Here is a 23799-nt window from a genome sequence, read left to right on the forward strand (position 1 = left end):
TGCCTCTTCATGATTTTACCAACTGGGCACCCACTAACACTTTCTGCAATAACTTCTTTTTTTCTTCTTCTAGCAAAGGCAATATAAAAGTCAATATAAAAAATCCAGTCCCAGTGATCATGCACTGAAAATGGAGAAAAAAGTGCTTGGAGATGTGACATTTTAAAGCATCTCTGTAAGTTTAATTTTTAAAGGACAGAATGAGGCATATTAAATTCTACTCATACTATAAGGTATGCGTATCGCTTGTACAAGAAAAGCCCAAATAAAATGATTAAACAAAGTGACTGAAGAGGTGTGAAAACCGTGCAAGCTGGAATTGGCGGAGACTTGCTGAGATCTTGGAGACATCTTTTTTTCTTTTGAATGAATTCTGCTATATCCTTTCCCTTTAAAATAATAGTGCAATTTGGATCTTTGCTTTTCTGATTTCACTGAAAAAACACTTACTAAGTAGTTCTGCTGATAAGAGCATTCAGAGCCATGCTCTAGAGTCACTCTGTCGAAAGGCAAATGCCTTCTCTGCTGGTAAGAGTAGGATGGGACGGTATCAGGCAAATGCAACCTGTAAGAAACCAAAATCCTGTTTTCCAGCAAAAGCTCACTCTAATGGAAATGCAAAGCAAAAAGAAACTGTGAAGTGATAACACATGCTGATTGGCTTTGATAGAGAATGTTTTCCAACATTTTTGGGGAGGATCCATCAATAGGGTCATGAAATACGGTGAATGCGTAACAATAGCAAAAACTGATGGATGAAATGTCAGAAATTTAATATAGAAAGGACTTCTACAAACTCTTCCTTTCACAAGCATTCTTACTCACACAAGCAATCCTCTTCTTGGCAAGGGGCTGCAGGATCAAAATATAAAAAGCATACATAGTCAAATTATTTTTTGAGATACTGAACTTTATATATATAATTCTTTTTGTGGGAACAAAACTCTAAATTGTGTGGTACTGGTTGGTGTTGCCAGTCCCAAAGAGCATTAATATTTCAAAGCCTTGATCCTGTAGACCACTGGCTTCCCAGAAGGGTCTATACAAATTACTCAAGACTTTATTTGTTGGGTTTGGAAATGGCTACACTGTATAAAAATGTTTTTGTATTTATTTTTTAAAAAATTAGCTTTACAAAAAAACTTTTCCCTTTTTTTCTTTTTCTTTTTTTTTCTTAAAGATATCATTATCTACAGGAACCCATAAAAATTTTTCCATATTTACATCTAGATAGCTAATAATTGACAAATATAATATCGTGAAATAAAATATTGAAAGTGAATATCCAACCTTTTAAATAGACATTTGGCTCACAGCATAAACAACAGAGAAAACAAATAAACAGAACAAAAAAAAAAGATCCGCTCTTCTTACAGGCCCGATCTTTTCCTTTCTCTTAATAAAAAAAGAAAAAAGAAAAAAGAAAAAAAGTATATTGGTGGGATCAAACACGCTGCTTCTAAGCAGAATGCCAGCAACAAACTGCTCCCATCCAGCACCTCACACTGAAAAACCAAGTTCTCTGAAGTTCATGTGAGTGGTTGCTGAGACATACGAGTGTCCGGCCGACGCAGGACCGGCACCCGTCCCCCACGCTGCTCCTAATGCATCGTTTGCCTTTTATTCTGAGGAAGGGCATGGCCCCCACACTCCCCTTCTTTTGCTCTCAAGAGACGTAGTTGAGCTTCGTTCTTAAATGATATATTTGGCCACTGATGCACGGAGGCATAAGGTTAGGGTCGGAAGATGACAGCGTGCCTCTAGTTTCTGAGTACGTGCACACATTTGCTCTCTGTTCTCTCCTGCCCAAACACACACGCTGCCCCACGCAGCCATTCACACGCTCAGAAGTATACAGAGGGCCAGGTCCCCTCAAGGGGAACAGACCAGCATGCCACAGAGTCCCTCGTAACCCCCTTTGGGAAATACATTTCCTGGCACATCCCTTTCGCCAGCAGTCTGGGAAGTGCCAGGGAGGAGGAGGAGGAAGAGGGGGAGGTGGAGGAGCCTGCACAGCCGGATGGGGCCAGGCCAGCAGCCCGGGCCACCGCGGCCCCTGCTGAAAGGCTGCCGCCTGCAGACGGAGTGCAGCCTGGGACTTGGAGGGCTATGGGGAACACAAAGCTCCTCAAAATGGTCTCTGGTTCCCTTGTGGGCATAAATTCTCTAAAATGCAGGCCTTCTGTTTGTTGTTGTGTGTTGGGACATGTGCTACAGCTATTGTTAGAAGAACTCAAACTATGCTATATTACATTACATCCACTCACACTCGCAAACACCCCCTCACGCACACATATATGTTGGCAGGATACATCAGCATTCATATAAAGCTTTGGAACTTTTATCCCTCAGCATTAAGAGCAAAAGCTACTTAACTGGTACCTTACTGTTAACTGCAAATGTGCTTTAGAAGCAGCATTTCCTTAGATAACTTTCTTCTGTAAATATCACAGTGACCATAATATATCATTAAATGTATTTTGCTGAAGTGAGCAGCCAATAACCCTGGCTATATATATATATATATTTATATCATTCCACCCACCCCCAAATCTCTTTAAAGAAAGTCTGTAAAAGCCGGTGTCGCAGTGTGAAAGCTTCCATGAGCATAGGAGTTTAAACAATGTACCTCACCATAAAAAGGAAAGAGAAACAAATTAAACAGCTGTAGGCGCATTATCCCATACTTCTACAGTGTTGTGTCTAAATGCTGTGCTGGCTTGAGAAAGAGTCTGTGCACGAGTCAATCTGTCTTAAAATACTGCTGTAAATATTGTCATTGGTTCGGTTCTACAGTTGTGTTCTCCTCTTCATCCCTTTTGGGCTTCCCTTTCTCCTCCTCTTCTTCCCTGATGGCCTGGATTTGTTCTGAAGATTGGTGCAGCGTGGATTGCTCCGCGCCTTGCTTCTCTGTCCCAGCTAACCTCTCCTCGTCCTCAATTACTTTCTTCCACATTTTATGGTTCTGAAGCAGGTGCTGAGTGATCTGACAGTAGATTTTCCTCCTCTTGAACTTCTTCTTTCCTGTAAAATACCGTGTGACATTAATGTACTGTTTCCTGTGAGAGAAGAAGGAAAAAGGACTGAAGGTGTCGGAAGCAGACAAGGTGTACTATGACATACAGGAACTGCACCAACAGATCTTTAAAACCACAAACTTAAATGGTCTTAAAATTCAGAAAGCTATGCCTCTCCAGATCTCCGGGAAAGCAAACTGGTTTCCTGCCCAGTTTGAGCCCCAGCTTCATCCTGTCTTAGGCTGCATGCTGTCCCTGACTATGCAGCTCACACAGACATCTAGTGCTTGAATGATTATGCATAAAACATGTTGTTGAGCTGTTTCTGCTAATTTTTTTATAACAAGTACTTAAAGACTCTGATCAACCTACCCCATAACACACACATTAAATTCTGTGCCCCTCCCTGCCCCCAATGGATCCCTGCTAATTGCCCTAGAAAAAAAATCCTGATTTTGTTTTCTCCACATTTTACCTCTGATCTGAGCTGTAGAAGGATAATGCATGAGCAAGCATTAGTAATCAAAGGAGGGAACCCATTCCTATGTTCCCTTTTCAAAGTCAGAGACTTACCACTCCACCATCGCAGTGGAGATGACCTTAAAGCCTTTGCGCAACATTGCTTTGGCAACGGAGTCTGACCACTGAAGAAGTAGTCATATAGACAAATACTACCAGGGAGCTCGCTTGTCTTTGGTTTTGAAGCATCAGTCCCCTGCTGTTAACCTATAAAATGTTTTTGCCACTGGTAGTTCTCATGGCTCCTGACACAGCTGCACTACAAGTGTTTTGCTGTCTGAAGTGTCATTTTTTTCTGTGTCAATATAGTCTGTCCAACACAGATTGTTAACTCCTTAACAGTACACAGCTTGAAAATTTTCCCTGGTCATTAACAGTGGCAATGGCAGTCACAGAACTGAAATAATAACCCCTCCAAAGACAACTGCTGATTTCTTTTTTAAAGAAGGTGACGTAGAGGAACGTTTTGTAACAAATAAATTTGCGTGAATTAGTATTTGCAGGTTGCCTAAAGTATGTCTGTGTCAGGATCCAAAATGTTTAGCCCTTGAAGCTTTTGAACTGGAAACAAAGAGCTTTTCACTGAGCACAGACCAAATCCAACTCAATCCTTCATTAGAAAGCCCTTGGTTCCCTGTAGGAAACCTTCAGGTTTAGCACTAATAAGAAGCCCCTATCCTGCCAATGCCGCAGCAGGACATTCTCTCCCGGGTTTCCCGGGTGACCCTGCATCTTGCTGCTCTCTGCAGACACCAGCGAGCACTTGCTGTGGTGTTAAAATTTGTCTGAATCACTAAAGACTGAGCCTGTTTAATTCTTATACTTGCATCAGAAATTTGGGGGAATTACATGCTCTTGTATAATTACAAAAACGATTTTAAGCTACCTTAAGAGTTTATAACTCTTAAATCTATCTCAACTACTCTAGTGAATTATCAGGACCTAGGTGAAGTGTTTTTTGCCACAATTATATTTCCACCTGCCTTAAAGGCATTTCAATCAAGAAAAAGATCTTCACCAACATCTACACATCTCTTAGTATCTATGCATCTGACATCTTAACCTTTTATTTTGTTTCATTGGGCAAGTTTAGAACATCCAAAATTGTGGTGATCATAGGTATAAATTTCTAATGACCTGTAAGACCCCTATATTGGCACAAAAGATGCCGTAGATTCCTGATTCAGATCCACACAGTCACAGAGAATTTAGGGAACTGGAAGAAAACAGTTTGTAACACATTGGTAAGATCGAGAAGATGAGCACCCCACATTTAGTAAGAAGGAAGTAGGAAGAGTTTGTTTGGATATTTCAAAACTTCTGATACATTCATTTTTAAGGTTTTGAAAAAGATAACGAGCCTAAAAGCAGCAGGTTGAATAGTAAAGTACAGTCATGGAGTAGAATGTGAAAAGGAAAACAGAAGACAACTAAAAAATGGTCTGTTTTCAATGTGACATGGTCTGTGTTTTTAACCTGAAAGCAGCATTGTTGGACTTGACTAGCAGTGATAAAGAAGATAAGTGAATACAGAAATGAGATGAAAGGAAACTAAGGATTTCAAAGCAAGGTTAGACACTCCAATGGATAAACAAGAACATCCTTCATCTTTCTTTTTAATACAGCAATATCAGTTTCAGGCTTTGGGGTCTATGTTGGTTACCAATCGCATACGCTTTCCCCCGGTAGGCAATTCCATAAATGCCAGTCTGCCACAGAAACATGTGGCTCTGCCTGCTATTACAGGGCTGATAGATCATAAGGTGCTAAAATAAACCTGTGTGTACTATATTACCTAATGTTTGCTGTTCTCAACAACATTTTTTGTGCATGTGAACCTGCTAAACTTAAAATATGTGCGTGTGTGTGTGTGTGAACAACAGCAATGATTTCTTAAATACAACCCGTATACCCCTGGATCTTACTGGAGATAAAAGGTCAATTCTGCACATCAGGAGACGTAGATTTTAGTTCCACGTCTTTATGTGACTTATTACAATCATCAAATCTTTCTGCTTCTCAGCTTCCCCAACAGAAAATAGGAATGATAGTCAGCAGGGCATGAAAGTGTGTGGGAAAGAACAGAAAAAGTGATGCTGTTAAGAGAAAAGGCTACGTATCAGTATTTCACTAGTTCACTTAAGGCTGGTGCTTTCTAGAAGGATTAGGTATAGGGGAGGGAGAGAAAGATGACCTGGAGGAAGGAAATAAAAGAATGGTAGTAGGAAATTCAGAGGGAGGAGGAACACGAAAGAGAGGAAAAGGTAATGCATGCAGGATTAAACTGGTAAAAGAAACAGGTCTACAGTTGCAGCTTTTTCTCTTAAAAATCTCCTCCAATGACTTCCTGAGATCTCCTTTCAAGGTACAAAGTTTTCCTCTCAGTATGACAAATGTCAGCACTGTTGCCCTTCTGGAGGAGAGGCAGGAGACTATCAGCTTTAGTTACTGATTAGCCAGAAGGGCCAAGTGACGCAGCTCCCAACACACAACACAGCAATGCTCAGTGCCGACTCACTCCCCACTCTTCTCCACACGTTACCTTGAAGAGATTTGCATTAAAATACTTCCATTGCTAAAAACTCTTTTACTGCATCAGCATCTCAGAGCCTCATTCTATTATTCCTGTACATCATGCTAACTCATGGAAATGATGAGTGCTTTCCTTGAAAAATCTTCTCCCAGCCATCCTTTCTTCAACTGAAATCATTGCAGTCTACTAACATCAGTGCTGAAATAGTCTAAAAAGCCCTCATGCACAGATGGGTGATCCACCACCAGAAACCTCAACTGAAGGTAGAAACGAGTAGTAGATACGAACAGCAATGTGTATCAGTCCTGAAACCATACAGCGTCTCCATTACCAACGTAACTGCCTACATGTGAGCTTCACCAAGGAAGGACAGCACTGAATCACTGTAACTCTGGAGAGGCCCATATTGAACCTGACCAGCTCATGGCCTCTATACTTTTACAATACGGCTGCTTAGTTTTTGGTCACAATATGGAACTTGCTCTGTTGAAAAACAGAAGTGTGAACAACTTACTGGATTCAGCATTTTCACAAGTTTCCATTTCTGCTGTTTCTTCCTCTTCGTGCTCATCAGTGTCCCCTGATTCATCACTATCTTCTATCCATTTCCCTGGCATCAGCCCCGCTGAGTCATAGGAGTTACATAGTGGTCCCACAATGTGAGTGATGAAAGATTCCTGGAGGTGTGCCAGCTGAGGAGCAGAGCGATCCATGAAAGGACTGATTGGCAAGCCCAGGCTAGCCTCTTCATCACCCTGGAGATGAAAAATAGCAGTAATTGCTCTGAAGTAAATGAAACAAAACCATGTCACGAAAAGGAGTAATGCACATCAAACCAATTAAAAATGATGAAAGAAAAATAATTCAACTCTAATGCCACTTCCATAGCACGCCAGCATGACATTACTACAGTGCCATCACATCAAATGGTTAATTGAAGTTACAGCTCTTTTCTTGTAAGAGGACCCATTACCGACAGTGTGAATTTAACAAGGATGTTAGTTGATGACTGTGCAAAATTATGCCCACCGCCCTTGTCCTGTATTTTACACTGTGCGTGTGAAAATTTGAAAATGATTCTTTTCTTCCTTTTGTCACATTATTTTCAAAAAATCCCTTCTGATTTTGTGATTGTTAGCTCACAACAACCTTGTAGTCAGCCACCCGTTTGCCGGGAACAAGACTGAACTTCTACAAGCAAGGGCTATCTCATGGAACTAGTTTTCTTACTAGTTTTGTCCTTACTATACATAACATGGAGAGGTCCTCTTGGCTTTGGGTCACAAGTATTTGTTTCCTGGGACTATTAGAATGATCCCTATGAAAGCAAGGGTTACTCAGAAGCAGTAAATCTTTCCCATAAAGCTTTTTGCTAGCTTTTCTTGGGGAGAGAGGGTAGAGGGGAGATATAGGAAGACTTTTTTCTCCCTCCTCTCATGATGTAAAAGAAGGTAAAACTTTCCTGCAGAACCAAGTCTGATATACTCACTCATCCCTATCATAGCAACGCTTCTGGTGGTATCAGTGAGTTTTCAGCTGAGTAGACATGTTAAGACTGGATGCCACCTCCCCAAGAAAAAAATCTAATCTCCCTAATCAAGCCTGACATGCAAATTAATGTTTTAATACAATACATAGATCTACATTTGAGAATACAGATTAGAAGTTGGAGAGACATTTTCAGTTTCCATTACGTTAAGATTGCCTGAATTTATCTCCTTGTAACATAAATTTTCCAAAAGTCATTGACAATGTATTTGGTCAACACCTTGTTGATATCTGGGAAGGCCAAAGAATGAGAGTTAAATTTTGAAGCATGCATGAAAAATGTCTCATTTCCTTGTGTTTTGTTTTGTTACTTTTATAATAACCTACTCCGAAATGTTATGTTCAATCATTAAACGCAAAATACTAGTGTTAACAAAACACTGAAACATGCCATCCATTCTTGAATAGCAAGCAAATTAAGAAGAGGTGGCAGCTCACTCTTCTTTACAGTAACACATCTGAGATTTCCTGGTTGTGAGCTGTCAGTAGTGGGCAGAAAGCTTAAACATTGAAATGTTTACAAGCTCTTTTTTCATGTTCGGTTAAAACATGATTTATTATGTGAAACATTTTGCAGTGTGTTTTTTGATTATTTGTAATATGTCTAACCTGTCTTCAAATAAGTATGCTGAGCACGTGGAGGGAAGAAAAGCAAACATACTGTAACAATATGACACAGGATTTTGAATGTTTCTATGCAACATGTTTTTAATAAGGAGTTTTTCTTTATACAGGACTTAAATTCTTCAAAGGAATTGGTGTTTATTAAAGGAAATTCAAGAAAGATTTTTCATTATTTTCACAGCATAGGTTGAATATACATATGTATGCTTTTTGATAACAATTCTAGGGAAATTCAATTCCCATAAAACTCTCATTTTTAGAAATGAGAAAATGAAGACTTTTCCCTTCTCAGAAAAAATCTGATAATCAAAAGCATGGTGAAAATGGTTTGAAACACCTCTCATAGCATATTACATTAAAGAAAATCAGATTTTAACCTAGGTTAAATAAATTCAGAATCTAGCTTATCCTCCTTAATGCCAAAAGTAAGTCCTAGGAAGAAAACATTCTCTGTTTTCAATCCCATCAGTATCCTGTCAGCATGGCAATTCATGCCATGCAAAAAAAACAAAACAGGAAACCCACTGGGACGTACTGATTTCTCAATACAGTGAATACACATCTTCTATTAAAACAAAACCAAAACCAAAAAACCCTAATATCTTACTGACTACCTGGCCTCTTGGAATTTGCAAGCCAGGAGTTCAAATACATCTGCCCACAATCTGCATGCCAAAAGGAATGCCATTAACGAAGATAACGTGTTATTCTGAATCGTATTTTGCGGAGAGGATAAATCTCAAATGTATTTTTTTTAATTACAGGATTATAAGAAAGATAATCTCCAACAGTCCTTTGGAGCAGCTTCCAAGAGCATGAAAACATTAGTAGCACACCTTTCTGACTGATGGAAAATAAGCCAGATTCCTACTGTGGAATTATACAGTATCCTCCCACATGTGTTCCTCCCAAGCTCGATTCAGAGCTCACTATCCAACACTTCGACGATATTAATGTATTGGAGCACTTACTGCCCTCTGACATCAGTTATGTTGGATCAAAGCACAGTCATATCATATATCTGATTAACAGGTTTTGTCTGCATGCAGTAGTCACCCACATAAGCTATGATCATCACCAGAATTAAGTGAAGTACAATTTGTTGGGAGAGTTGTAATGAAAACAGACAAATATGAAGAAAAGCATTTCCTGAAAGAAAATTTGGGAGATGAAGGTTGACCACTGTTGTTATGGGACTCTCTCTTTCTTTAAGAAAAAATGAAAAGAAAAATAGAACCAACTATATAAGTAACATATGTAACGGTCAATGTTCTTTCTTTTTCTCAGGAGATCTGCAATAAATGAAGAAGCTTCAGGTCAATGTCTGAATTTTGTCCCTTTTCCCATTTCTTTTCATACTCCAGAAGGCAGCAGCAGCAGAAAGTCCTGTTTTTTTTCCAAACTGTAAGTACAGTAAATTTAAGGGAAGTTGAAAAGGCTTTAAAAGGGATTAGTCTGTGACTTCAAGTTACTGCACAGCCTCCCTGAGAAGTCTGTGGGGTGTCTGGTTCAGTGATTTAGCCTGCTTTCTTCCTCTTGAAAAGACAGGATGGGGAGTTTAGTCTAACCAGCACATTCAAAATATGTTCCCACTCGGGAAACAGAGGAATAGTGTGGGAAAAGCCCTGTCCCTTGCGCTCGGCAGGCTAAATAGGTTATAATGAGAAAAGGTTCAATTAAGGGCTCCCTTACACCTGGCAGGAGAGGACCAGTGCCTGGCTGTATTCCCAGGTCTTTGTAAATCAATCTGTGGCTGTCCTCCTTCCTCGTGCTACCATCAGCTGAGCCTTGCATAATTACTGCAGTTGTACTGACTGAAAAGCTTTCTGAAAGCTGAAAGTGTTGTCTTAAAAAATAAAGTATGCGTCAGGATCAACATGTAGGGAGCAGATACGGTTAGTCTGTGATAAACTGAAAGTCAATGTTACAGTCGTGCTCAGTACATAAAGGTTCTGTGTGTGTGAAGAGAGACGTGAAAACTCTCCAGTTTTGGAGACCGCATGTCAATAAAAGTGTGAGCCACCTGGAGTGACTGCAGAGGAGAGCAATGAGAACCAGCTGATGTCTTGAAAAGACATAGAAGGAAGGATGAAAAGATAGTCTGCACTAAAGAAGACTGAAAGGGAGACAAGACGACTGCCAACAGCAAAAAAAGAGGAATGGAACACTTGTTCGCCATGTCCACTGTAAGGATAGTGCCAGACTGGAACAGTTAAGCCTGTAGAAACCCCATCATCAGAGGTCTTTAAGGACACATCAGAAGCTTCAGTGACAAATGGACTTTCACTGATCCAGCAAAAGGATGGACTAGTGTAACTCTAGCCATCCCCTTCACCCCTATTCTCTGTGATTTTCACTCATCACCAGCACTAGCATGCTGCAGGACTGCTTAACACAAGACATGCAACCAGCAGATACCACTTTGGACATGCATTTATTTACCTGTTCATAAAACTCATTGACAATGCCTTCTGTCCACTGCAGATGCAAATCTTTGCATTTTGCAGGCCCATTTATGTCAGCCAGTTTGATGCACATTTGGCAAACCAGCAAGCGGTCATTCTCATTAGTCCAGTCAATTCCAACATCATCATTCACCTAGTAGACAGAAAAAGGAAAACCATGACAGTAATCCTGGGTAAAAGGATGCATCCACAGAGCAAGTTCTGCCCTGGGATATCTTACAGTATTTTTAGCTATTTAACAAAATCACAAGTGTAAGCAGGTGAGCCAACCCAAGGTTGGAATTTACAATCAGCTGTAGAGCAATATGTAAAAAGAAAACTATGTGAAAAACAATGAACATTGAGATTAATTATGAGAAATTAATATTTAGCAAATGGTGTGCCTGTTTGAAGGCATTTGCTAGGAAAACAAACAAACACAATCTTTCCATGACATTTTCAAGAAGTTACTACCTAATTGGTGTACAAAGATAAATTACCATCAAATGCCACGCTGATTTAATTGCACTGTGAAGACACATGTAACAAGCTTATTTCCCTATTTGATCTAAGTATGTCTGAAAGTATTTGCTATCTTTCTCTTTTTCTCTATTTTTCCTATACTTCCCGCAATAAAAAGTGATATATACTATCAACTGCTCTAAAACAAAAGCGTCACCTTAAAGAATCACAGAAAGGTTGAGGTTGGAAGGCACCTTTGGAGATCATCTAGTCCACCCCCCCTGCTCAAGGCAGGGTCAGCTACAGCAGGCTGTTCAGGATCGTGTCCAGTTCGGTTTTGAGTATCTCCAAGGAGGGAAACTCCACAACCTCTCTGGGCAACCTCTTCCAACGTACAACCCCCATCACAGTAAACATGTCCTTTCTTACAGGGGGATTCCTGTATTTCAGCTCATGCCCATTGTCTCTTGTCCTGTCACCAGATACCACTGAGAAGAATCTGGCTCCATCTGCTTTACTCTCCCTATCAGGTATTCATACACATGGCTGCATCCCATCAGGTCCCATGGACTTGTGTATGTCCAGTTCGTTCAAGTGCTGATGCCATTCACTGAGAGTAAGTCTTCACCACTTCAGACTCTCTCTCACACCTCAGGGGCCTGGGATTTCTGAAGCCTGGCCTTAGCCACAAAGACCGAGGCTGAGAAAGCATTGAGGACTTCGGTCTTTTACATCTCCAAACAGTCAGCAATACCAACCTTTAATGCTGTTAGACACATTTTCCCATCTCAGCTTTTTCTCCTAGAATATCTCCCAGTGTGGGAGGCACTGTCTTCTACCGTCCACTTAATTTTTGAAATTCAAATCCCTCCTTGAAACACAGCTTTAATTGTCAAGCTTGCAATAGTTGAATATGTATAGAAAGTTGTTGTGCTATGACTAGATGAAACTTCCACGTCCTCTGTCAGCAGGTCCCCTGCCCCATACAGCAGTGGGCCCACATGGTAAGGCTTTGCTTTTGGTGTACACGATCCAACATAACTAATGTCAGAGAACAGTGAGTGCTCCAATGCATAGCTTCCTTCATTATTTCTTGTCGGTACTTTCCAGACTGCAAGTTTTCTGGTGGGAGGATGCTTACATTACATGTTTTTACACTGACTTCTGTACAGAAGGGTCTCTCTGACTGTAGCCTCAATATACTAAACTACAGTTCAGCAACCCAATCAATAACGCGATCATTTAGAGCTAATTTTATCAGTTACAGCACCTCCATCCGTATACAAACATGTCAGGTCTGCTTTCTGAGACCACTCTGGTACAAAAGAGTTTTTGCAAACCAAACATAAATAATCTCTTTTTAAGGCAGCGAGTACTCTGGGAAAGCCAGGCTCAGCCACAGGCACTGGTTAATATGTTCACCTTCTCCTCCACTTTTTGTTCCATGCATGACCATTGACTATTCAAGCAATAAGGAGAGAGAAGGAGGTTAACGGATGTCCTTACAAATCTATAGTGAGCTGCCAGGACATGATACATCAGACCGTTCTCCTATTTATCTGCAGTGTCTCAGGTATCACCTTGCTTGGTTACAACAGCGGTTACACCTACCATTGTCCAGCCCGATAGATTTAAGACAAATTTAGTTTTCAATATCCACAATTTACGCCTAGTACTTTGGTCGAGCTTGTCCTCTTCCACAGTTAAGACAGTTATCTCTTTGATAAAGCCACAGCAATCACTGGTTTAGCCTGTCCTTTTTCATTCCTTACTTATGTTCACAGAAGTGAAGGTTTTGGTCCAAGCTGTCAAATTCAAAGGATGTATTCAGACAGCCTAAATTCCCCGTGCTTTATTGTCATTGTAGCCCTTGCAGATGAGAATCTGCCAACACTGTTCAATACTTTACAAGGAAATTAGGCCAGTGAAAATGATCCCAGAGTTTAAAATTAGGACCTAAAGAACCCCCCCGATATTACCAGAGGTTTTGGGACATGACTAGCAGGGGTGCAGAAGGAGTTCAGACTTTTACGGATCTACAGATCAGTTCTCTGTCTACCCCCGACCGTAATTTAAGGCCTTTCTTTACAGCTTCTTAAAGCCTAACAAAGAGACAGATGTTACAGGGAAATGGAAAGCAAAACCAGTCATTCATCTGGAGGCTTCAAAATTTCAGGATACAGGTCCATCCTAAGCAATACCACAAGAAAACATTTTATCTATGTCACCAAAACAGCTAGGAGGTCCTAGTCCTGGATGAGAAACACACTGTGCGTGGTGTGTTTCTCACAAGGAACAAGAAGGCAGTACCGGCTCCAAAGGCAGGCATCATCTAGGTAACATGCCAACAGCTTTGACGGATGGTGGAGTTTGTTAAAGTAACTTGATAGGTGGTGATTTCCAATAAGTGAGGTTGACACTGTACAATAACTTTTAAGAATGGTTTCCCAGGGTTGCGATTTTATACTCACTGAATGGAGCTTGCAGGAAAGATCTTCAGTGACCTTTCTCTGGGGTTTACCCATTTGAAACGAAGTAGGAAAGAAAGATCATGCTTTCACTGCATTTGAAATTAGAATTTTAAAATTGTTATGATTTCTGTGCTTTGATAATATAACAGTACAATTAAACCAATAAAAATTCACATTAAGTATTTAGTCACTGTGGAAACTTGGTAACACCTTTGTCTTTTTTCCCTGTGTGCTTTGCTAATAGGTCTAAAGTGCCAGTGAACAGGAAAACAATGTTGAAAAGTAGGATGTAAGTGGGATTTACATTCAAATAGTCCACAATATCCTTAGCCTTAAACCACTTTCTGAAAAAAACTAAACATATATAAGAAAAGAAGCTGTGCCACTATATTTAAACAAGTAAAAAAATAACAGAAGTGCCAGATTACTATTCAGCAGAATTTTTTACAGCAGCCAAAAGCACGTTCAGAAGAAAGGGCAACACAGCAGCCTTTCTAGCCTTTTCACTGTGATGCTACCAAGCACCACAACCTTTTTCTGACCATCCACCAGAAACCTGAACTGATCTTCTTACCTTGGCATTGAATTTGGCAACAAAATCAAAGTGTTTCTTCAGGTCAGTAGCCAAAATTGCCTCAATGACAAGGAAGCGGAAATGCTTGAACTCCACGTGGTCAAGGTTGACCAGGAAGTTGTACTCTGGCCTCGACATGAAAAGGTTCCAGGCAGCAGCGGCGTGGTGGTTCTCCAGGACAGAGCGGTCGTTGTACAGCACCGCCTGTGAAAGCAATGAGGGCAGCTGAAAGCTGAGAAACCTCTTAGCAAAAGAAACACTGCAATGCAGAAATGAGAATGACGTGGGGATGATGCATGAGGGAGGCTCAGGTTTGGTTGATTTGTTTGGTTTTTTTTTTTAAGGAACTTCTCGAGGTTTGAAGATGTGATTTTGGCAGGACTAATACCAGACACCTGAACTGTTGTGATGGCGAAGATTTATCGGAAGACTGATTTGAAAAATCTGTGTCTTTCATGTTCAAGGGTCTTCGGTTCCTGACTAAACTGCATCACATGACAATAGATTATTCTGTTTCAGGCCACAAATTAATGACTAATATAATATAGGTGTGTGCTTCCCTGTTTCTCAGAACTAACCTCACTTAACAGGGGTTATTGTCTTTGGTGTTTGCACCTGGTAATTCTGTCCATATTGGACTGATTCCAAACACAGAAACAAGTGAAATTCCAGTTTGCAACCTGACAACACACACTCAGCCTGACAGATTTCTCAATGCTAAAATCCAAAATTGGTTAAATCTTTACCAAAACAAGATGCATAACTCTTATAGTGATAGCAATTACATTCAGAAACTAAAGAAAGATCTAGAAAATGGACTTTAGGGGACAACAACCATCCAAGAAATCTTTCCACTTCAGCAGCATTCAGTCTTTTGACAATTTGGTGTATGGAAAGAAAAGCTTTTGGAAATATACTTCTATGTAGAATAGATGCAAGTTTTGTAACTTTTGACACAAATATGTACACAGACGTTCCAGTGGCTTTTCACTTCAATTGTATTTTTCTGTTACCTAGAGATGAAAAAATTCAATCCTATCCTAAAGTATAGAATCTATTCTTTACCCCAGAGAACAGGTTGCTGAAGCAACTCAGCTTTACAGCCCATCTTTCCTAACTGCACAGTAAGCATTTGAGATAGATATATTCTGCTACCCAGGCCCAACTCCTGAGGGCAGATTTTTAATGCAGCAGCACTTTATCATTACTGGAAGCTGATACTGCTTATCGTGAAAAATAAGAAAAAAACTAGATGCCAAATACAAGTTCTGCAAATTTCAGGTGATATCAGATTTAAAAAAAAAGAAAAAAACCCAAACAACAAACCAAAACCCCCCAAAATAACAAGAAGAATTTGAATTTTTCCCATTAATTTATTTTCAAACTGGGGACAATACATTAAGGCTAATCATCTAACTTCCCTTGTTGATTTTTACAACCACAAAGCTATAGCACTCATTTCTTAAAAATAGATTTAAGGATAGCATACGTCTTCTATCAATCTATTTACCTGGCCAGAGTATCAAAGTTCTTGATCACAGAAAGATGTTGCAAGGATGAAAAGTATTACTATCAGTTTATAGACAGGAAGTGATACAGAGCAAGTTCAGGTGACTTGCTCTTGGTGAGAGAGGAAGTCTGGATCCAAGTTGGGGAGTAAATCTAGAATTTCTGCATCCCTAGCCGACTTCTCACCATTAAGCTATCTTTTTTTCTTTCCTTGTCCATAGAAATATTTTTCAGCAGAGTATACTGAAGCCAGGCAGTTCGGCTATGTAAAGTAAAGAAAGATGATCTCATAACTAAGCCAATAAACAGTGACTCAGAATTGCTGAATTCAACTCCCAGCATTGGCAGCAACTTCTGTGTAACCTTAGGTAAGTCTCAATTCTTCATTTATAAAACTGAGATTATTTTCCACACACATCCCGCCCCAACAGATGCATAGTGTAAAAATACATTCATAAAAGACTGCAGCTGCTCATATTCTATAGGAACAGAGTGTTACAATCATGCACAAACTAACTTGCATGGTGCCCTGTCAACTATACAGGTGCTTTTTTATTTTATTTTAATCTTTCTGTGCCTTACTGGGTAGAATAATTCTTCCCTTACTTCACAGTTACAGATTCTCTATCAGTCAGCAGAGCATTAGCTTCTCTTTCACGGAGACATTTTATCAGTACTTTTCTTAACAGCTCTACTAACTGAGGGTGGTGAGGGTGTGTAAGAAGACTCTTACCGGTAATCCCCAAGTGAAGTGATTATTTCTGTCACTTTGATAAGCTGTTTCAAAATATTTGGTAGACTTGTGCTTAATGGAAGCCACAGGCATCACTGGCAAGGAGAAGCTGTTACCAAAGACCTTCCAAACTTAACAGCAATGCTGCTTGAGATTTATTTACCTGAGGAGCACTTGTTGCTACCAAAAAGGCATTGGTCCTTCCTGGATGATCGTAATCATGCATGGCTGCAGCTACATAAAGAGCCATCAATTCAAGGGCAGGGATGTTGCCAGCTAGGCATCCGTAGCTGTCATCTGTAGGTGTGTATGTCTTCGAAAACACATAACCCATATGGCCGTGAGTGATTCCACTGTCAGAATCTGAGCGGAAATAAATAAATTAAAAAAAAAAAATCCTTACCACTTTTCCATTGACTTACTGAAACAGATAGAAGCAACAAAGCAGAAAGAGAAGGAGCAAATTTACAATACATAACAGAAGAGTAAAACATCCTGACCTCAATGCTTTCTGATACTGTGCACATGATCCAGTGCAATAAGGCACACAATTGGAAAGGAACAAATTCTGATCCCACCTGGGGATCTTCCAGCCATCCAGCAGAGCCTGTTCTCAAACTATGTAAGTTACTAGCAATAAGCCATGGATTCACGGTCATGCTGGAGCTTTGTGGGTAACTCGATCTTCCCACTCCTTCCTCTAATTGCTTCACCATATAGATTAGTCTATGAGACACTAACAGTGCTTAAAACAATGGACTAGCATTTATTAATTCAATTATGGTGCATGTTTTCCAATCCAAAGGTCTAGACTTTGGATCTTTGCTGATAATCCTCTTAACAGCCTCTTTTTGAAGCAGCTTGAACATGCCTGTCAGAGGCAGATACTGAGTGAGATGCTTTGCTAATTTAATCTGCTTGAATGGATCTTACATGCAGCTGAACAATGTCTTTCAAATAACAAACACCAAAAAGCCCACTCAACCCCTTTCATTCCACCCATTTCACCTCATCTACAAAGCCTCCAACAACCCCTGCTAATAAAATTTTCCAGGAATAAAAACGTTTCCCGCCCCACCAAAACATCCTGAAGAGTTTCACAAATGATATGTATGTGCCACACAAACACCACCAAAAAAAGCAGAAGTGGAAGTGGTTTCTGCGGAACAAACTCCTGCTTTTCCAGGAACTCCCTCAGAACTCCCACAAAATACAGACAGGTCCTCTAGTTGCTACAGCTGAACCTGGAGAAGTTAATATAAAGATGCAATAAGAACAGCTTCCTGTAAGGAGCAATCATAAAACAGCAGATGAGTGGTCTTGCAAACTAGTTGCAAAATGGTAACAAGTCTCTTTCTTTGGAGACTGTGAGGAAAGGCAAAGGAACACTTCACGGCAGCCAAGCAGTGGCAAGTGCACAGCACTACCTGCATGCCCCAGTGGTTTTGTAATAGCAAAACAATGCAGGGTTTGAGGATTTAAAAGTCTACGCTGCTTCTGGAGCAGCGTTGAAAAGAACTACTAATACAGTTTTCCTAGAAAAAAAACTATTGTAAAAATCAAATGGTAACAAACATCTGTTGTTATGGGTGACCACAAAGGCTTGCATTCGCACATCGTTAAATGTAAGGTATTAGGTTTTGGAGGACCAATGCCATTCTCTTCAAAGTTACACAAGCATACCTTAGCACCTTCAACATCCAACGTGCTACTGAACTTAAAAGTCTATATAATAACAAGTACTGCACGCAATCCTCAATTGTTGGCTTTCTTACAGCAAATTTCATGGCAAAAGCTTTAAAAATACAACATATATACTCGCACATTTAAATATACCTGAATCGCTTGCTGACCCGTGATCATTAATCACAGTTGGGAGTCCTGGGATGGGCTGAGTAGTAAGGTACCAAACGGCATGTAGAACATCAGTTGCATGGATTCGGTTGTGATCTGTGATACAAAGCAAACCACCCTGCTATTAAACGTGAAGGATATTTCTGACAGCAGGAAATCAGCACCATCTAGTGGGTACCGCATGGCAGCCAATCGAGCAGAGACAAAGCAAACATTATCACAAGCACGAAAAATGGCTGTATTCTGTAAATGCTCAATTTTTCTTTTATTGAAGTTGAAGCACATTCAATGGTATGTCTCACACCAGTCAAGAAAGAGAAAACAGCAGAGAAGCAGTGGGACCTGCAATGTAGGAAACTTTGCAAAGAAAGTGTTAAACAAGGAGCCTGACCTGTGCTACCAGCTCCAATCCTTTACTCCAGTGGTTGCCTTTAGCTAGTTAACGGCCATCGGGTAAATACGCACTGTTAATCTCTGATCCAAATGAAATCAGTGGGAAAATCTCATCCACTTCAGTAGCCAGATTTCACCTAGCTTCTAAATACAAGGCAGGTAACACTTAGCTGACTCTACTTGAGCAGATGTAGGTGCTGTGCTAGCAGCTGCACTGCAAAAAAGTCAAACTCAAGATACGTGTACACTGCACAGTTAAACCAGGTTCTTTTTGCAGTTTTCTGGCCAGAGATAAGAGTTCAGGCCCTGGATCCTGTAATCTGGCTTACTACAAGTTCTCTTTGCAGAAATGAGAGAAAGGTCACCCCAAGGCTCATACCACCAAATCCTTTAAGGCCAGATAAACTATCCTACAATCAACACAACTGGCTGGAAAAAAAATTACATGCTAGTTCAGCAAAAAACATCATCTAAACATACACTAGCAAAAAGCAACCATGATGCTTAAAGAGGGGTAACGCTGTGCTGCATCAGGACCAAAGTTTACATCTGGGGTTAAACCACTGAAGGACAAGCATTTCAGCTTGTGATTCTGGCCAATTTTGGGAAGAGCACAGGTATCTTCTACAGTGACTAGCTAAACACAAAGAAATCTGCTAATCTAAAAGATAACCTGTGGCTACATTACTGCTGCTGCAGTTCTGGAAAGATGCATTTCAGAGGACAAAGCACAAAAATGTGGGACTCCACTGCTGGGTCACCCCCATCTGTAAAACTCACAGTAACTGGCTACATCTCTAGGTAATCAGTCATCTTAGTTGGAGACACCTTGGTAATGCCAATCAGTCATGTGTCTCTCATTGGCAAACCAACTGCTGGAACAGGCTTGATGGGAACAGGTGAAGAACTAGGTTATACTACAAAGATAATGGTCAAGAATCAGGGTGACACTGGAGATGATATGTATCCTTCGTTAGGAAAAATTACCAACACACAAGTCCAGAAGCCCTCTCTAAAAAGTAATAAGTAAAGTTGACCGGATTCATTAGGGGTGAAAAAAACTCTGTACTGTGGGGGAGTAGAAGGGATTGGCAGCAACATGTGTAAGCAACCTGGTTTTATACCTGCTGCATCCTGAAGATAGGCAGCGTGCAGCTGATGGAGGGTTTCTCAGCACTGAAGTTGAACTTCATCCTTCTCTCCTTCTATGGGAGAAGAGGAAGGAAGGAGAAGACCTGGGACGGAGAAAGCACCCTGGAGAGCTGTATTTGCCCTCTAACCACTGCTAGGGGATGGGTAATGCCCGCTCCTGCTGGGAACAGCCACCTGCCCCCTCCAGAGCAGCACTGCTGAGCCCACATTTCTATCCCCTGCCATCAGTGGGGCAGCAGCTGCCAGCCGGCATCTCCCTGGCTCTGGCAGAGGAGGGCTTACCATCTTACTGACCCTACGCTCCAGTGCTCGAGGCAACTGCCTACTTTGTCTACGCCTAAAATCAGCAGTATCCTGCCTGCCAAGGGCAAACGGGTGTAACACAGAAAGGTTTATTATATCCACAATTTGCAATCACTTTGCTTACTCACTAAACGTGAGCATGATGTCACGCCACTTGGCCCTTTTATTTACCCCTTGCTTTCCTCTCTTGTTCTCCTTTGTCTTCCCTGTGACCTTCCCTTTAAATACTTGTTAGTGACTGCTAGCTGAAATTTTTAACAGCAAAACAGTAAGCAGCATAGCAATGGTTATTTTTGGAAAGAAGAAAGTAAAATAAGGAAGGACTCTCCTCTCCCCACCTTCCTCGAAGTACTAAGAACATCTCTCCTGAGACACTAATCTCCTCATGTAAAACCTAGAGGATGGCGCTGCATAGGGGTCTAATGCTTTTCTCAGGAGTAAAGGCTGGATTAGCCTCTTGTGAAACCTGTACTGATTTAATCAACTGGGATAGTCACTGTTAGTTTCATGTGAATAACCCATTTTTCAGTTCAGCAAACAGAAGAAAGAAGTGGTTAAGTCCAAACAAGTTGTTTTGGTTTTTACCCCTCCACAGAAATGTAAAACTGGATGGTAAATTAATTTTGTATTATACAAAATATTCCACTTTACTAAAACGAAACACACTTAAGAAAACCCCAGGAAATGAAGGGCTAGATTCACAAAAATTCCTGAGACTCTATGAATAGTTAAATGTTTTAAACAAAGAGGAATGGCTTCAGTAGGACAGACAGACTGTGGGACATCCAGCTATAACCCCCTCAGGGCTACATTTGCAGCTTCAAATCCCTGATCAGGTTCAAACACAAAGAAAGATTTGAAATTTGGTCTCTCATTTTCCCAGAAGAGAGTCCAAACCACCTGGCTGGGAGGCATTTTGAGGTAGTTTTCCTTCAATCCCTCCCACTGTAGCTGTTCCAATTGGTATTTAATATTAAGAGAGAGAGACTGCATGACTTGTTAAACCAATGTTTCAGATATTTTTCTGGGATGTAGGAGAAAACAGGGTGTCCTATATTCCTCAACACTGGGGTTATCTGCCAGCTAAAGGGGGTAATAACTCCCTCTCTCCTCCTGGAAAAAAAGTGTCTTTTGCAGTTGAAGCGGTTTGGTAAATTTGATTTGAATGAGTAAATTGGGGATGACTGAAAGTAGGTTTTTCACTGAATAAATGATTCACTGAAAAATATCAGCCGAGCTGTAGTTGCAGAAGAACAGGATGCACTCACCTACTTGGCGTATTTTTTTTGCTTTACAAAGCTCATCTCCTTTGGTAGCATAGCACTGCTACTGTGTGAAAATCCAAATTCCTTATCGGGGGGGCAAATGTTTCATTAAACTTCAACTGGGGCACTGGGCTACACTTGCATCATCAGGAAATAGTTCTTTGTACCTATAGTAGATTTATATGGTTGCAGGCTTGCACAGAATTTGCCATGAATTATTAGGAAACAACATGAAACGTCAAACGCAATGAAAAAAAAAAAGAGAGGCTGTGGTTCAGCACCAGCCTCTGACTAGAGAGCTGTCCATTTGGTTGTGAAGTAGCAGAAGAAAAAAAGCAGCTGTTATAATGAGAGAAGAAAGGCTTCAGTAACAAAGTGTGTGGAAAATACCTAAAACTTTAAGGAAGCATCGTTATCTGCTGGGAAGTTTTACTTACAAGGTATCTCTCGGTATCCACATTCCAAGGCATGGAAGTAGTTCATAAATTCCCTCACTGGTATTTTAAAGGTTTCAAACAGCCCCATGTCTTCAAAAAGCCTGTATGATACCTGAAAAAACAAAACAACCATGCTGCTAAATAGACCAGAAAAACCTCTAAAAATTAGATATAAAAATCATTCTGTCGAATTACCCCATGAAAACCTGCTTTCCTGGTAGTATCTTCTCAAGTACATCTGATCCAGCCATAGCTGCAGCTATTTGCATTTCCATAGGAATGTGGCTACATAGCCAAACAGACAAGCTATCAGTACCAAACAGTCCTTACTCCTTCATTACACCCTTCCAGATGTTCTTCTCTTCCTTTCAGGCATATGGATGTCCCAAATTTTGTAAGCACCTCAGAAACATACACACGTAAAGGAAGATATCCAGAAGCCCTTAGTGTTTTGGGAAAAATTTCCCCACAAAATTCTCCGAGGAGCATCCATGAGTCAAATCAGTTCCCAGAAAAAGGGGGAACAAGTGAAGGAATGACAAAAGGAGAGAACCGTTCGGATCCTATGCATTACCTCCTTTCTCTCTCCCCCATTTTGGAAGCGAAATGGCAAAAGTGACTTCTCCAACAGGATCTCGGAGGCAGCAAGCAGCTTAGAAAGCAGAGCTGCTCCAAGTGTTCCTGCACGGAAAGATAACTGTAGACATCCAGGAGAGGATATATTGGAAGGGAGAATGTGATGGATGAGTGAGGGGGTGTTCAGGAGAGACGAGTGCTCAGAAATGTAGACAGCAGCTGCTGCAAAATGGACACTTTTGAAAACAAGTTTGAACTTGACATACAGATGTAGTATGTAGTAAAATTACTGCCTGACCTTTTCATTTCTTTCACAAATTGGACCCTGAAGCCTTTCAGCTTCTTTATTTATTTACCGCTGTTAGCTAAATTCTGTCCTTTTGATGCCATCTGTCTTGTAATGATCTGCCTAGAGCTAAGCAATTTAAAGCACATTTGGAACGATTAGTGCTATTCCGAAAAGAAATTTTTACAAATTATGTTTCATGTTTCTCACCTGAATGTAAATCAAACACCTATCCACAGTCATTTCTTTCTGCATATTGTGTATATAGATTGGGACCCGTGAGTCGCACTTGAAGTTTAACAAACAGAAACTTCAAATGTCCTGCCACTGTGGATTTTTACAGTAAGAATAATAAAAAAGGATATGAATTTGCAGCATTAATTATCTTCCCCCCTGCTTCCCCTCCTAGTCATTCCCTACCAGGAAAAATCTACATGTGAACTAACTGGCACAGCATTGCAATAGGCAGTGATGATGTGGAGACAGGCTGAGTGTGGTGTCAAACGCCATCCGGGATGCCCCTCTAATGACACATATCTGACCATTAGGATTCTGCTGGTGGCCCCAGCTCTTACTTCTGTTCCTACCATAATCAAGTGCCACTAGCAATGCAGTCAGAAAAATCACTGCTGGTGGGAATTTCTCTTTGTGGCCATGGCTGTTGGCCATAAAGTGAAAAGCTCTTTATAGCAAAAGAGTGAAGGAACAACTGAATTACAGTGCTCTGGGAGACATAGGCTTAGAATAAAAGGTAGGGCCTGTAGAAGGCAAAACTTTACTCTCTGAAAACCTCATGGGATCCTCCTGTACTGAGGCAAAGCGAAGAGACTGACTTTATGCATAATTTGGATTAGAAACTGCATAGAGTTCTGTCTATCTATCTGGAATCAGAGCTGAAATAAATCAGCCGGGATCCAAACTTTCAGCTACAGAGAGATGAGGTGTTTTACACTCTAGTCGTAGATCACTGAATGGTGAGCTTCATGGTCTGTATCAGAAATAGTGTGGCCAGCACTATTCCCAGTAGGGAAGTGATCGTGCCCCTGTACTCAGCACTGGTGAGGCCGCACCTCGAATACTGATTCTATGAATTCTATGA

The 23799-nt window shown here is 40.6% G+C and overlaps 1 protein-coding gene across 1 annotated transcript in view; it reads right to left on the reverse strand.

Moving 5' to 3' along the window:
- Window positions 1-2503: 2503 nt before the first annotated feature.
- PDE3A (phosphodiesterase 3A, cGMP-inhibited) overlaps window positions 2504-23799 on the reverse strand; it is a 100789-nt gene continuing 79493 nt past the window's right edge. Inside the window, exons 9-15 of the mRNA XM_009332841.1 lie at window positions 21839-21950; window positions 18271-18384; window positions 16598-16797; window positions 14193-14396; window positions 10684-10839; window positions 6584-6824; window positions 2504-3024 (exon numbers count right to left, since the gene is read on the reverse strand). Of these exons, the coding sequence (XP_009331116.1) occupies window positions 2777-3024; window positions 6584-6824; window positions 10684-10839; window positions 14193-14396; window positions 16598-16797; window positions 18271-18384; window positions 21839-21950 (1275 nt within the window). The 3' untranslated portion in view covers window positions 2504-2776. The remainder of the gene's footprint in view (window positions 3025-6583; window positions 6825-10683; window positions 10840-14192; window positions 14397-16597; window positions 16798-18270; window positions 18385-21838; window positions 21951-23799) is intronic.

The sequence above is a fragment of the Pygoscelis adeliae genome, unplaced genomic scaffold, assembly GCF_000699105.1.
Source record: "Pygoscelis adeliae isolate BGI_AS28 unplaced genomic scaffold, ASM69910v1 Scaffold38, whole genome shotgun sequence".
NCBI lineage: Eukaryota > Metazoa > Chordata > Aves > Sphenisciformes > Spheniscidae > Pygoscelis > Pygoscelis adeliae.